Consider the following 15,316-nt stretch of genomic DNA (forward strand, 5'->3'; position numbering starts at 1 on the left):
CATGTTCACTTAACCTCAAATATCGGCAGAGCTATTCCACTCCCCCGAGAGCGATTATTCGGATGATTATTTTTCCGTTGCTCTTGAACTTGACCTCGTCGTGTGAGCAGTTCCCAGCCATAACCTGGCAAGTGAGCATCATCATTGTTTGTACCACAACAGGAGAATAGTATTGGAAACAACAGGAGGTGGAAAATTTTCACAGGTGTTATCTATGAATTTTGCTCTCCTGAGATAATTTTGTTTCTATTGAATTGAACTTTCATACAAATACGTATCAATGATGCAACTTGCTGAAGTCTTGAGCTCGTGTGCATTCTAGATGCTTGGATACCCTTCCATCGCTTTTGCTATTCAGGTTATTTCAAAGAAAATATAAAGCTACAAAGCAGAAATTTGATGGGCTTGGCCATATGCCGGAATCTCAATCGCCAGCGATGCTCCCGCTCCCATGCGCGCCGAGTTCATCCTGGGCGGTGTTCTGGGGGCGCTTTCGAGCACTCTTCCACAATGCTGATCCAAGGGTGTGTGCTGCATTTTGGTTATTTGGTGAGTAGACACAAGGAATAGTTCAGGGACATATAGTCCTGTAGAACAATGAATTTCTTTTTTGTATCTACCCAGGTGAATCTCTGTGGAGGGAGCAAGAGAGAAGGCGGGTGTGTGTGTGTGTGTGTGTGTGTGTGCACACGCTCGCGCAAACAGTGTGAGGAAAGAGATGGTTACTTACCACATCTAGGCTTAATCAACAATGTTCTCTATGTTATCATTCTATCGGCGGCCCTCGACCTCGTGGGCCCTGAAATCCCCAAAGGCGTCGTCCTTCTTGCCGATGTTATCCCTTCGTTCTTGACCAAGCTCTGCGCCCCCTACTTCATCCACCTTGTTCCGTATCCCATCCGAATACTCATATTTGTCGCGCTCTCCGCCGGCGGTATGCTCCTCATCGCCCTGTCGCCGGCCTACGACCCAAACAACCCCGCGCAGAACTTCATATCCACCAAGATGTGTGGTGTGGTGCTCGCTAGCCTATCATCCGGCGGCGGGGAACTGAGCTTCCTGAGCCTTACTCATTTCTACGGACAGTTTAGCCTGGCCGCGTGGAGCAGCGGGACGGGAGCAGCGGGACTGGTAGGTGCGGGAGCGTACGCGCTGGCGACGACGTCGTTTAAGTTGAGCGTGCGCGCAACCCTGTTGGCTTCAGCGTGTCTACCAGGAGTGATGGTTGTGAGCTTTTTTATGATCTTGCCGCTCACGCCATTGAGGAAACTCGAGAGGACCGTAGAAGGGTATCAGCCCATTTTGGGCGAGGGGGGCGGTGAGAGAAGTATTAATTATAATACGAACGATAGTGGAGTGATCGGGAACGATTTCCAGGACGACAGGGCAGAGAACGAGGGACTACTCGAAGCCAATGCTGATAACGATATCAAGGCCCCTCATCCCGGAGATGAAGGGCTATCGTGGAAGCAGTTCAAGACCAATTTGAAGCGAGCCAAAGTTTTGTTTTTCCCCTTGTGAGTTGAGCCAATGCTCAGTTGCTTGTCGATGCGAGTATTGACCGCTGTACTGTAGCATGCTGCCTCTTCTCCTTGTCTACATCGCAGAGTACACGATCAACCAAGGGGTGGCTCCTACACTACTCTTCCCCCTGGACGAGAGCCCGTTCTCCCACTTCCGCTCGTTCTACCCGACCTACAACGCCATCTACCAAATCGGGGTGTTCATCTCGCGCTCCTCGACGCCCTTCTTCCGCGTCCACGATCTATACTTCCCATCTTTCCTGCAAGTTGCCAACCTCGCGATCCTCACGCTGCAGGCGCTGTTCAACTTCATCCCCAGCGTCTACATCGTGTTCATCATCATTTTCTGGGAGGGATTGCTGGGAGGACTGGTGTATGTTAACACCTTTGCGGAGATCACAGACACGGTGCGGGAGGAGGACCGTGAGTTCTCGCTCGGCGCGACAACGGTCAGCGACTCTGGCGGCATCTGCGTGGCCGGACTGCTGGGGATGGTGTTCGAGGTGTGGTTGTGCAGCTGGCAGGTCAGCCGGGGAAGAGATTACTGCAAGAAGATATAGCGCCATATCATCACATTCTGCAATACAGAGTACATACAAATGTCTGCATATGTTTTTTGGGTTTGTGCTGTTCCGTCTCTCTCTCCCTTTTTTTTTTTCCTGCCTTTATTTCGTCTCATCTCAGCCATTTCAGCCACAACCACCTTGGGAGAAGCCACCGCCCCAGTTTTCCTTTCCTCCCCCCCCACGTCACGCCCTTCCGAATGCGGTCTAGCGGCGTGCGTTCTTAGGGCTGGAACGTGACCTCGCCAGCACGCCATAGCAGAAATGGGGAGGATTTGTAAACCGTAGATCCACTAGTCCCGATACGTTTACGTCGGAATATATGTTTATCTGAATCCACGGTTGTTTGGAAGTTTAAAAATATATACATTCTGAATTCAGAAATGTAGCTTCTGATCCTCAATGTAGAAATCAGGAAATGTTCAAACCCCTGATCAATGAATATATCTAGGAACATTCAGGATACCTTTTCAGGTTTATAAATGTTTATAGTATAGAAACCATTATAGTATAGAAACCATTATAGTATAGAAACCATTATAGTATAGAAACCATTATAGTATAGAAACCATTATAGTATAGAAACCATTATAGTATAGTTACTCCAGCAGACACTGGAGAGATTTCAACTAATGTGCAATACTACATACATCAAACTGCCTGATCCACCTATAAAAAGGAAACACTCCAAGTGCAGTTGAGAAAGGTAGTTGGCAGAGCAGAATTCAGTTTGAGCCTTTTGGAATCTTTGCTGACAGGTATTGTGTAAAGACTTGGTTTGCAGATTGCAGGTAGACTGATTATATGAATCTCATCCTGATTCACCTGCAAAATCAGCAAATTCAGTACCCTCTCACACTGAATTTTATGAGCAGAGAACATGGCAAAAAAAACCCTCCAGCAGCTGTCCTGGTTGTGGGTGAATATGCACCTTATTTGCCTGATCTTGGTGCCTGATGCATGAGTATACTCAACCAGATCATTGAGTTTCAATGTAGTGTGATGTGCATCTCCATTGAATGTAAAGATCAGCTTTTAAAACAATTGGATTGGGGTTGAACCTCTGTCAAGCATATATTGATATGCTCAATCACTGCTGTATGAAAGTTGGAGCTTTTGCAAAAAGAAATGTGTAATTGGTAGTTTGGAAAGCTGTGTGCTTTGTAAACCAAGCAATTCCATGACTTTGCAGCTAGCTGGTAGTTGGCAGTAGGCATTGATTAAGGTATGGAAGGGGGTGGTAGCATATGAATTATTGGCTTTGTTGGCATTCTCATCATCATCTTGTTGCTCATTGTGTTCTGATTGCACAAGGTCTTGCATGAGAATTAAACATTTGTGATGAAGTTGCTTCATCTGGCTGCTGATATAGAGTTCTGATTCCATAAGAGTCCCATCAAGAATCAAGAATATAGTGTGTTTGAAGCTCTCATGAATCAGTAAAATCTTTTCAACATCATGCTTGTTGGTTTGCTGCATAAATGCTTTGTATTCATGGTGTTTATTCTTCCTGATCAGTATATTGCAGTTATTTGGCACAGTATACTTCTTTGCCTGGTCAGCATAGTGCACCCTGATATGCATGTTTGGTTGGTGTTTCAAAGTATGTAACATCTTATCTGCTTTCAGAGCAATACTGACAGTGTTGATTAAAATGTCCTCTGTCAGGAGTGTTACAATCTGATTGAACACTGGTGAATTCTGCTGTGATCTCAGCATCCATACTGCCTGACTAGCCAACTGTGATGTCTTGGCAGCCATGACAGTAGCATCTATCACTTTCTGAAGTATAGTTTGGGTGTTGGCAACCACACTTTTAAGTTCATTGTACCTGACAGATGTCTGAGAAGTCAATAGTGAATTACTTCTTGCAATAGCACCAAAGATTTTAGCAAGCAACAAACATGAAATGTTGGGATCAATTGACTGTTCACCAAAGAAGTTATAGAGAGCCTGCTGAACAACAGTCTGAATCCAGTCAGGCTTTAGAGTAAAGTGGAGTATAATTGGAATCACAATTGAAGCTCAGGTGTGTTTCTGAATTTGATAGGACTTCAGATGAGTAATTGGGGACTGCAGTTGGGTCCAGTGTCTCTGAAATGGAAACCTCTGTAGAGTTTGGCAGTATTCCTTCTGCCCCTCAGGTGTCAATATATGTGATATTAATAATGTATGTGCAATTTTGGACAGGCCTGAAAATTCACTATAACAGGGGTCAGAGAGGAAAAATGTCACCAGATTCAGTGCTGGACAGATCTTCAAAACTGGAGGACTTTTCTTGATCAATCCATGGGTCTTCTACAGTGCTTCTTGCTTGTGAACAGTCTGCTTCACCTCAATTTTGGCCTGCAAATTGAGTAGCTGGTAATGGTATTGACTGTGTTTCACCAAGTTGAAATTCATATTGAATCTCTCTGTATTGGAGACAGTACAGCTCCAACAGGAGACTGTTGCAGTAGGGTGTTTGATTCCAGCATTGTCATTTTACTGTGGCATGTCACCAAGATAAGCAATACAAGAAGCAATGATCCTGACAGTTTCTTTACCAGTTACCACAATGTCAAATCCTCTTTCAACTGCTTGTAAACTGGGAGTCAACACCTCCACAACATTGGGAAAATTTGTAGCATGAGGCCTGAGAGCAATTGTATATACATTGTTTTGTTGTCTTCTTTTGGAATCATTAAGTCCTGCAGGAATCATATAAAAGCCAGTTATATTTTGGTACATGTTCTGATATAGACTGAATCTGTCAATGAACAGCAGGAAGGGAATGGATATAGTTCTCTTGATAGAGTCACCTGGGCAGAGCATCTTGATCAGCATATCTCTTCTGTATGCTGTGATTTCCAGTTCACTCTGGAGTGAAGTGCTAAGTTGGAGCTCTTGTACAGATAATGTGTGGTGAATTGTATTCATCACTCACCATATAAAGAATCCATTTGTTTCTGAGGATTTGTAGCTATCTGATCTGTCAAAGGTGTAGTTAAGATGGACATCCAGTCAGGCTAGAATGTTGTCTTCATGTATAATGTGAGTTTCCTGGTCTTTCAGTAAGAGCAGCTTGTTCAGGCAAAGTGAAGGTCTCAGTAAATGGATTCTTTTATCAAAGCTGCTGGCAGTAATAGTGTACTGGACAATAAGAACAATTTCACTGGATTTTGTGCAGGCCAGTCTCTGGTCCTGACCCACAAATTGAATTCTTCTGATATGGATTTCTTGTTCATTTCAAGTGCACTTACATGCAGCATTGTTGCACCTGAAATGAACAAAATTGGAAGAAAAGACTGGTGTCCCATCAGAATACCATGCAAAGTCATCTGATGAATATCTAATAGAGCTCCTCCAGCTCCATGATTGCCACAATTTGGTTGGGTTGTCAACTAGATTGGCTATACCAATATGTATCTTCTTGTAAAATACAGGAGACCTTGCCAGTAATGACAAAAGAGCCACAGAATTCTGAAAGAATAAATTAGATGTAAGAGATATCTGTATTAGTCACTTCTCAGCAGGTGAAAGAGTTGGCATTTTCAATGGAACAGCCAGTATGGATGCCCATCAGATGGGAAGCATAGGGAATTGAGCTCTGCATTTCTTCTTCAACATGCTCAGCCCCAATGGTAGAGATCTCAGTGCACTGATATCTTCAGAAATCTGTAAGACTTCCTGCAGTGTCTCATAGTGTCAGCAAGATATTTCTGATTTTTTGCACCATAATTCTAAAGCAAGTGTGAAGTGGTCCAGCATTTCATCAGGCTCTGCACATGCATGGACTAGGATCTCTGATGGATCATTCATTGTAGTCAGGATGTAGGTCTCAGCTGGCTGATTGCCCAATAAATTCTCTAGTTGTGAATGAAAATTGGAATCTCCATTGCCAACTGGGTGCACTGAATGTAACATAGTCTGTAACCAGAATTTGGATTCAGGCTCTTCATACTGTTGTGATTCATTGTTATCAACTGATCCCATGAGTAGAGCTGTCACTGCTTCTTGTATAATCTCCTGCACCCTGATATCTTCTGGTTCAGAATGAGTGTTGGATAGAGTGTCAGGTGGAGCATCAGAGGCATCTGAAAGACTTGCTGCATCCTGTACATAGTAATTAGAATGATGCAGGCTGACAGAGAATTCAAGATCTTATACTCAACCCTGACTCCTCAGTTTGATTGTTCAGCTGAATGTTGGGTTTCACTGAAGATAAAATGTGATTGCAATCTTGTGATTCCCACAACAAATGGGCAGGCTGTCTGCATCTTTGAAACTGTGAGGCTGGAAATAGCAAATGAAGTCATCTTCTCCAAAACATATAATTCTCTATGTGCCTCAAGTATCTCAGATCTTGCATGTTTGCTTGAGGTTTATATGCTGGTTTCTGCAGTGGTTGAGTTTCAAGTTGCAGGAACAGTGAGAGTTGCTGTGAAATTGCTTTGGGACAAAGTATGTAGGAATTAGAAAGAAAATTGCTGTTTGATTGGGGAATTGAATGTATTATAGCAAAGTTGAATGTTAGAGCAGCCACAAAATGTGCCAACTGTGCTGCAGATCAACTGTAATATTCTGATTATCTAGATCTGTAATTGGCTCTAAGAAATGCAAGGTCAGTGATGATCTGCATCCTTCTGAATGATTGGCCTATTTCAAAGAAATCAATCACTTAGCAGTGTTGAATTTTAGAATGTAGGGAAATATGGATACAGATCTGAATAGCAACTTGAGCAGTCAAATGTGCTCCAAGTCAACTATATAATAGATAGTGAACCTCTCTGAAATTCAAGCATTCACTCTCATTCATTCTCAATGGCAATCTGATAGCCAAAATGTTGGAGACACAGAGCACACTAGTGCTAAAAAGAACAGCTCACATCTTCCCATGGGCCCAATTGCACAATATGCCAAAGGCTCAAGGAGCATCATTCAGTTTGAATACAAGTATCTGAACTGAAGTGTTCTCTGATCATACAGAGATTGAAAAGCAGGTTTGAGTGGTGGAGTATGAGATATAAAATTGGGTGTGATGGGCCTATATATCAACATTAAATACTGACCTGATTTCTGATACCATCCAGAAGATGCTGAGCCTTGAGAACTGAGAAGCTGGAAATGACTCATATTTTTGTGAACTTTCCAGATGCATGTTGGACCTCTGTAAAGATTGGAAATGTAAGATCTTGAGTAGCTTGAAGGTTGGAACAATGTCTCTAAACTCCTAGTTATGATATAAACTGATCTCATTTGCAGGATCATATCAGGGAATGTATTGAACTCAGCTTGACTGAGAATTCTGATTTCAGACTTCATGAAATAACTGATTAACAAAAGCTGATCAGCTATTTTGCCTGATTGTTCAAGTGGGACCAATTCTGTGAAGTCTTTTACTGGGTCAAGCTGTGTGTCAATTTTGAGAAGTCAGCTCCACAAGAGAAATGGTATTTTGAATGTAAGTCAATAGTAAATCTTAATTATCATGATTTCTGCTCTGACAGTTATGGCAATAGAGGTGTATGCAAATTTAGCAGCATATGTGAAGCTGTATCTTGATGACAACAGTCTGAAATGGAATACATTCACTCTGTTAATCTACATCTGGGATTCTGTACTCAAGCTCTGGGACTGCTTGACACAGAAACCAGGACTGAGAGATATTAATTTGAATGACTTTGCCTGACAGAAGGTCTGATCAAGAAAGTCAAAGACTGTCCATATTAAGACTTTGCCAGGAATTCTGGATGCAGTCCAGTTAATATCTAGTATGCTGCCCAGGGAACCTGATTTATGTCTGGCTCAGGCAGTGCAAGCTCCACAGGAGCCAGAGAATAACAATTCAGATAAGAAGAATTGAAATTCTTTGCAGGACATTACAGAGAATTATTTTGAGACTGTAACAAATTGGCCTGCCTGTTTAAAGAGACCTGTGCCAGCTGCAACTGGTCACATGCTCTGAAAGAGATGCAGATTCTAGTTGAATACATGAAAAAGTACCTTCTTGAGTCAAAATTGGCTGTTAGTTTGTGCTTTAAAATAGATTTTGGAGTTTGATATCTAGACTTCAATGTAATGCTCTGTTATATCAATGCTTGCAAGAGCTGAATTTCACTATATTCAATATATATCTCTTTATTGTTTACTGTAATCAGCTGTAGGAGCTCTAAGCAAAATAAGTTAGCACTTAGTAATGTATAAATAGACATGTCCCAATTAGGAAATTCAAAACAATCAAGCAGACATGCTAGATATAATAATCTCTTTTCACACAAAATCTCTCTCTTCTTCTCTTCTTTTCTTTCTTTCCTTCTCTTGAGCTCATTATATTTCTCATTGCCTCTCTCCCCCTATTCCAATATCAAGGTAAGTGGTGGATTTCAGAATGAAATAAGGAACTGCAGCAAACTGAAGGATAATATATGCAGAAATAGCAAAAAATGGCTCCACAAATGTATAAATTGACAGCAGCTCAGGATGAGCACTTCCTGATGTCCACAAAGAAGAAGCCAGGATGAAAGCTCTTAGCTGTTAAAGAAGAGCCTGCTATAATAGATGATACACTCTGTGGCTGCTGTTTGATATTTGTGTATATGGTGTATATTAAAAAGTCTTGTTCCTGCAAGCAAGGAACTGTAAAGGCCTGCACCAATTGTGCAGAAGATAAAAAAGCCTGTGCTCCTGTCTCTTCAGAGCTGCAGAAGGAAGTGGCAGCATTGCTGTCTGACCATGATGATTTCCTCAGACTTAAGAATGTGATGCTCTGAGAGAAATTGAAAGCCAGTATGGCAGAACAAGCTGCTGGTCTCAGTGAATTGCTTGTCAAAATGGCACCCCTGTTGGTCTGAACTGATGAATCCCCCCCTTCCCCTCTCTTCAATACTGAAGTTGGTGCTGCTACTTTGGCAGTATTGAAAAAGCTTGTGTTCATTCAAGCTGAACAAAAAGAGCTTGTGGAGCATACATTCTGCTCTGTCAAGATAGGTTGAACTGATTGGATATCATACATTCAACTCATGCTAATGTAGTTATATATATAGAATATTGAAAGGACCTTGACCAACATTCACCAGAACTTAAAGTCCAATTGTTTATCTTCTGTAGTTAATATACTTGATGCAATGTCAGGATGAATTAAACTGACTTTGATATTTGATGACAGAAAAAGTGAAAGGCAGAAGAAACTGTCTATAAATCAGCAGTCAAGATAGACTGATTTGCTGCTGCTCTGCCCTCTGCTGTATCTGCTTCTTTCTCTCTCTCCCCCATTCTGATTATGCCTTCTCTCTTTGTTCAGTCACAGCTGAATATCTCTGCATCAGGCCTGTCTCCAACTGGAGGCAGTGGAGCTGATTTGCTTGAAAGTATGATCAAGCAGTCTGAATGGGCTTGCCCTGATGATTCTTCTGCACTGGTTTTACACCCTGTCCCTGAACCAGAGACTCCAACCAGGGAGGCTCAAATTTAAAAAAAAAAAAAAAAAAAAAATTCATTATGATTCAGGTTGTGCGGGTGGTTTATAATACTTAGTTAGTTCCTAGTAATTGAAAAGCTTCCAAATCAGGTTCAAAACCCTCAAGTTTAAAAATATATATATTCTGAATTCTATATGTTTCAGACCCTTTATACATGCATTGTAAATATATGGTTGATCTACAGTTTCAAGCTTGCAACCTGTGGTTCAACAGGTTGTGTTGGATAAACATTTTCCGACAGTTGCCCGAAAAGCTCATTTTTCCGGTATGGCGTGAGCCCCACCCCGGACCCAGTTCGGCGAGCAGATCCGAGACTTTCACATGTCGCCCACTCCGTCATAATCACATGCTTGGAGCTGAACAGAATGCCCAAAGAGGCAGCGCTGGCTGACTTTGACCAGAGAAGCGCGTTCCATTTCTGGAAGTGTGCACTTCGCGGTTGTCTTTTTTTTTACACGCAACAGAGCCACTTTCCCTGTTTGGACAGGCGAATCCAGCTGAAAAGTACGGCGTACGGAGTGTCGCAAAGCACACAAAGGCATCCCTTTCCCACTCAGTGCCTGGCAACGTTCCATGGGTCGCGGCAACATCTCTGCGCGGCGGAAAAATCTCGTCTTTCATCTGATGTCTGCCACTTACTACAACCCTCATCCTCTTCCTCGTGTTCTTCGTCCTCCTCGTCCTCCTCGTCCTCTTCTTCCTTCGATGTACATTGTTTAAAGACATTTTCCTGTCTATGGTTGTTTCTCTGCGCTCCCTCTGCTTATGAAGTTTATGACCTGCCATACGGGTGGCGCAGCTTCGACTTGACTGTTTCAACTTTGCGATTTAGCGGATTCTCTCTGGCAGATACGACCGCTCAATTGGATCCCGTCGACCGACGCTTTGAAATTTCCTTTCTTCTCTTATGGGAACCTCCTTTTGCAGTTCCTTGGTTGCTACATTCCATCCATCGACCCTGGAGGGATCTATATTTGATTGACATACCGTCCAGCATCGGGTCTTGCCTCTGCTCCTTTTTTTACGGTGATACGAGAGAGACGCCGGTGTAAACTGTGAGGATGATAGGTATGCAATATTCATCCTATTGTCCATTCCCATGATGAAAAACGCAAGTTGCTGATTTCATTTTCCTGAAGATCACGTCCTGGGTAGGCCATCTACCCAGTTTCGCAAGATCCAGGTCTTTTCTGTGGTTTTCTTCTGGATTCTATACCTGATAAGGTACGTATAACGTCTAGCTATCTCGTTTTGAGTGGAGAAACGACGCTGATGGTTCGACCATGCAGAGGCAACAGACATGGCCCGCCCGGAGCACGGTTGATATCCTCTCGCCTCTTCAAGCGGATGACCCCATGGCAAACCACGGTTATGACGATGTTGACCCTCTATCTATCTCGTAACTTTGCCAAACTCGTCGGGCTAGAGTGTCCTGAACCCCTGGCAAATCTGTATTCTCGATCATATTTCCGCGCCACGTGGATAACTACAGCTCTGGATGCAGGATTCTGGACCGCGATGAATATAAAACGAAGGTGGCTGCGTGACCTGGCGTCCTTCATCTTCTCGATATATTACCTCATCGCTGCGGAGCAGGCGGATGAAAAGGTACGCAAGGTCCGGGCCGTGCTAACGGTGGACCACATGCGTGTGTCGTGGAATAAAGCCACTACGCCGTATCTATCATTTATCGCGGGGTTGCTGAGGCCACGATTCTGCAAGTATGATCCTATCGCGGTCAGAATCCCCAGGCCGAAGGAGTCATCGTACAAAGAACCAAGTAGTGCATGGTTATACTTCAACGGACCCCTGAGTGCGCTGAGAAACCAAGATACCATTGTACTGGACATTCCGGGTGGTGGATTTGTGGCGATGAATCCCAGAACAAGCGATGATAAGCTGCTTACCTGGGCCGGGAAGACGGGGATCCCGATCCTCAGCTTGGATTATAAGAAGGCACCAGAGCATCCTTATCCTTATGCTCTGAATGAATGTTATGATGTGTATCACACCATTGTTATGACAAAGGGACGGTGTATTGGGTTAAGTGGGAAGAAATGTCCAAGGATCATACTCACGGGCGACAGCGCGGGTGGAAACTTGGCGACAGGCCTGACCTTGATGCTCCTTCAGTCCGGTAGCACGGACTCAAGAAAATGGAGAGGCGAAGATTTTTTACCCGTGCCAGCGGGACTGATCTTGATTTATCCGTCCCTTGATATGAATATTGGAAGCTGGATGACAGATGAGCAGATGTCGCTGATTCGAGATCGAGGCATGAGGAAGACAAACCAAAATGTCCTGAGGAGGAAGAGCGAGGATTATTACAAGCTGGCCCCTTCAACTCCCCATCCTTCCAAGGAGGGTCTGGAAGACCATTCAGTTCTGCGGGACTACTTCGCCAAACAGCATGGTTCGCTCGCTGGCGATGTTGAGTCTGCCTCTCTGTCCGCCGCAGAAAGGAGCGATCCCACCATCGATAAGCCAGTGCCTGGAAATGTCGCATCGCAGGTCGTCGCCATGGCAGATAAACAGCCTCAGCAAATTAAAACTCGCCTTGCCGTCTCTTCTATGATCTCCTACTTCAACGATCGAGTCCTCACCCCAGAAATGATGCGAGCAATGATAATATTATACATCGGACCATACAACCGTCCTGACTTTAGCACTGATTTCCTTCTTTCCCCTCTCCTCGCTCCCGAAGCCCTTCTTGCACGTTTTCCAAAGACATACTTCCTGACTGGCGAACGGGACCCGCTCGTTGATGACACCGTGATTTTTGCGGGTAGAATCAGGCAAGCCAAACTTCATCGCTTCCGGGAACGTCAAGAGCTTGGTTTGGAGAAGTCAAAAATGGAATTTGACGAGAAGGCACATGTGGAAGTCACCCTTATCCCGGGAATCTCTCACGGCTTCTTGAACTTTGTCTCGGTCTTCCCAGAGGGATGGAAGCAAGTATTCAGATGCACAAAGTGGATTCGCGATATTCGCGCCAACGCCGCCCGGGAAAATGCCGAGAGGGAGAGTAATGCTTCGACAAGCTCGCTTGCGGGCAGAAGGCGTGCAGCATCGGAAGCGGTGAGAAGGCAGCCCGGAATTGTGTCGACCAACCAGAACGTGCCTGGGGGTAAGGACGCGGGCGAAACACGGCACCATCATCGCGGTCTAACCGGCGAATCGTCCGCCGATGAAGACGGACCGTTGGAGATGAGCATTCGAATGACCAAGATCCACTCTTCATCCTCTTCGTCATCATGCTCCTCGTCATCTTCTAAAAGACGAGATTCGACGTCCCCGCCGACCGAAGTCCTCGACGATACGGAAGCTACCAACAGCGCCGACGCGAGCGGAACGCGTGCGAAGTCGAGCCGAAAGACGAAATCGAGCAAGTTGAAGCCTCCTGTCCTGTCGTTGAAGCAAGAGAAGCGCGCGATGCGGATAAATAGGCAAGACAGCTTGACCAGTTTGCCCAGCGAGGAAGACCTGTTGCACAGACGGATGAAGGGGTTGGCTGGTGGTCTGATGGGGATCGGGGAGGAAGCGAGAACGCCATGATGAAACGAGCGTGAAGCGGCGGTTGGATATATTTTGATAGCACATATATACGTAGATTAGATTCCGTATTTTAATGCTTTTTCAGTTCCCGAGAATTTATTTTCTATGGTGATCACTACATACGCTTCATAGGCCATATTTTCCATGGTCCCTCACTTTCCAAGCATCAACCGAACACGCCTCTAATCGTGTATATTCGAAAAGGTAGAGTACATGGCAGTAAATGATGAAAAAAGCTGAAAATAAAGGGGGTAAAAAAAATGTGTATAGGGTATATCCTACACCGTAGATTAGAACCAGTTGCTTACTTCTGGAATACCTTCTCCATTGCATTTCCTAGAATCTGCAACCCTTCCTGAATCTCCTCCTCGCTGATCACCAACGGGGGTACGAATCTGAGACACCCTTCACCGGCGGTTATCACCAGGAGGCCCCTCTCTCTGGCGGCGGTTACGATGTCTCCCACGCGAGAGGCGTAATCTCCGGTGAGTTGCATCCCGAGAATCAGTCCGCGACCGCGGATTTCAGAAATAGCGTCTGGGTATTTCTCCCTGAGCGCCTTGAGCCCCGCGACAAATACCTCTGAGCGCTTGAGCACGGTGTCCTGTAGTTCTCGCGAGGCGAGGCGGGTGAAGACGTGATGCGCGACGCGGCAGGCGAGTGGGTTTCCGCCGAATGTGGTTCCGTGGTCGCCGGTCTTGATGTGCTTGCCCACGTTGTCGGAGATGAGGGTTGCTCCGATGGGGAAGCCGTTTCCTAGGGCTTTAGCGGTGGTGAGGATGTCCGGGTGCGCGGGCTGCTGGGCTCCGTTTGTGGGGACCAGGGATGGGTGGGAGTGTGCCCAGAGGGAGCCGGTGCGAGAGAGACCGCATTGGATCTCGTCGAAGATCAGGATCGCGCCGACCTCGTCGCAGCGGGCGCGGAGGGCGGTTAAGAATTCTGGGGTTGCGCAGTGGACGCCGCCTTCGCCCTGGATGGGCTCGACGATGACGCCGCACGTTTTCTCGGTGATGAGCCTAGGTAGTTGCTCGATGTCGTTGTATTTTCCGTATCTGAATCCGGGGACCATGGGAGCGAAAGGAGCTTGGTATTTGGGGTTGGGGGTGGCGGAGAGAGCGCCGAATGTTCTACCGTGGAAAGAATTATGGAAGGAGACGAATTCATACTTTGCACCAGAGGGGTCAAGGCTGTGGCCGACTTTTCGGGCAAATTTTATCGCCGCTTCGTTGGCTTCAGTGCCGGAGTTGGAGATGAAAGCCTGGGTGGCACCTCGCATGGCGCCGGACGAGTGTGTCTGAGCCACAAGAAGCTTGCTCAAGCTACCCGTCCAGTTGTTGTGATACAGATTAGATGCATGAAGCAGTGTTCGAGCCTGAATGATTTAGAAAGGGTTAACTCATGTTATGAAAGATCTTCCCGGGGGCGGGGGCGGAGGGGCTATATTCTACCTGCTCGTTGATGGCTTTTGTCACGCCGGGATCGGAGTGTCCCAGAGACGTCACCGCAATGCCGGCGGTAAAATCCAGGTATCGTCGGTTCTCCATATCCCACAGATAGCATCCTTCACCCTTGACTATAACCGGAAGCGGTCGTACATAAGTCGTCACCATGTAGGGAGCACGCTCATTCACAAAGGCCGCTGTGGCAGAATCCGCTGCTGGATCGGCGTTTGGAAGAGATGCTTCTTTCTTCAATGCAAAAAAAAAAAAAAAAAGAAGAAAATTAGTCAATTGAGCCCGAACTGACCCAGCGTGGATCGAAAGGACATACAAATATCTGCTTCTTGACATCTTGGGGTAGATTCGAGGCACCCGCTGTAGAAGCAAATCGGCACTGTACAAATGACTCAAAAGCGTATGGGCGCCGAGCAGCACGGCTGCCAAGCCGTCGAGCAGCAATTCGCAGGGCCATTGCGATCCGGAAAATCACGATGAATGGATATGTGAGACTCTCCTTTCTGGTTGATCGACCCAACCCTCGATAGTTGCTCCCAGTGCGTGTGAACTCACTCCCTGCGATCCAGACAGCGAGCTTCAAGGATGAGCGCGAAAAAACAGCCAGGGGGATGCTGCTTATCGATAAGGGTCCAGTGGAACGACCTGTTAGGTAATCCAACCTTTGGAACTACACCTCGCTCACGTGACCCACATAGATTAGGTACCTAGACGAAATCCCCCTTTACGTAGCTTCGTGAATGACAAGCATACGAGTCCTC

General features: G+C 45.6%; 5 protein-coding genes across 5 annotated transcripts; 3 read left to right on the forward strand and 2 right to left on the reverse strand.

Annotated features, from left to right (window-relative positions):
- Positions 1 to 171: 171 nt before the first annotated feature.
- CIMG_05201 (protein btn1) lies at positions 172 to 2,241 on the forward strand. Its single transcript, XM_001245759.2, has 3 exons — positions 172 to 549; positions 740 to 1,517; positions 1,576 to 2,241. The coding sequence occupies exons 1-3, from the start codon at positions 414 to 416 to the stop codon at positions 2,081 to 2,083; spliced, it is 1,422 nt and encodes a 473-aa protein (XP_001245760.2). The 5' UTR covers positions 172 to 413; the 3' UTR covers positions 2,084 to 2,241.
- A 4,951-nt stretch (positions 2,242 to 7,192) lies between these two features.
- On the forward strand, positions 7,193 to 7,757 carry CIMG_13438 (uncharacterized protein; the record flags this gene model as incomplete). Its single annotated transcript, XM_004446120.1, has 3 exons — positions 7,193 to 7,252; positions 7,442 to 7,529; positions 7,576 to 7,757. 3 exons carry the CDS (start codon positions 7,193 to 7,195, stop codon positions 7,755 to 7,757), a joined length of 330 nt encoding a protein of 109 aa, XP_004446177.1.
- Positions 7,758 to 9,724: 1,967 nt separating this feature from the next.
- CIMG_13439 (uncharacterized protein) lies at positions 9,725 to 10,332 on the reverse strand (the record flags this gene model as incomplete). Its single annotated transcript, XM_004446121.1, has 2 exons — positions 9,725 to 9,933; positions 10,062 to 10,332. The coding sequence occupies 2 exons, from the start codon at positions 10,330 to 10,332 to the stop codon at positions 9,725 to 9,727; spliced, it is 480 nt and encodes a 159-aa protein (XP_004446178.1).
- On the forward strand, positions 10,033 to 13,188 carry CIMG_05205 (lipase). Its single transcript, XM_001245763.2, has 3 exons — positions 10,033 to 10,614; positions 10,686 to 10,770; positions 10,836 to 13,188. Exons 1-3 carry the CDS (start codon positions 10,608 to 10,610, stop codon positions 13,099 to 13,101), a joined length of 2,358 nt encoding a protein of 785 aa, XP_001245764.1. The 5' UTR covers positions 10,033 to 10,607; the 3' UTR covers positions 13,102 to 13,188.
- Positions 13,170 to 15,101, reverse strand: CIMG_05206 (acetylornithine/succinylornithine family transaminase). The gene is made up of 3 exons (XM_001245764.2): positions 14,872 to 15,101; positions 14,550 to 14,789; positions 13,170 to 14,473 (listed from the first exon to the last, which is right to left on the reverse strand). Exons 1-3 carry the CDS (start codon positions 15,010 to 15,012, stop codon positions 13,406 to 13,408), a joined length of 1,449 nt encoding a protein of 482 aa, XP_001245765.2. The 5' UTR covers positions 15,013 to 15,101; the 3' UTR covers positions 13,170 to 13,405.
- Between the last annotated feature and the right edge of the window lie 215 nt (positions 15,102 to 15,316).

The sequence above is a fragment of the Coccidioides immitis genome, assembly GCF_000149335.2.
Source record: "Coccidioides immitis RS genomic scaffold supercont3.4, whole genome shotgun sequence".
NCBI lineage: Eukaryota > Fungi > Ascomycota > Eurotiomycetes > Onygenales > Onygenaceae > Coccidioides > Coccidioides immitis.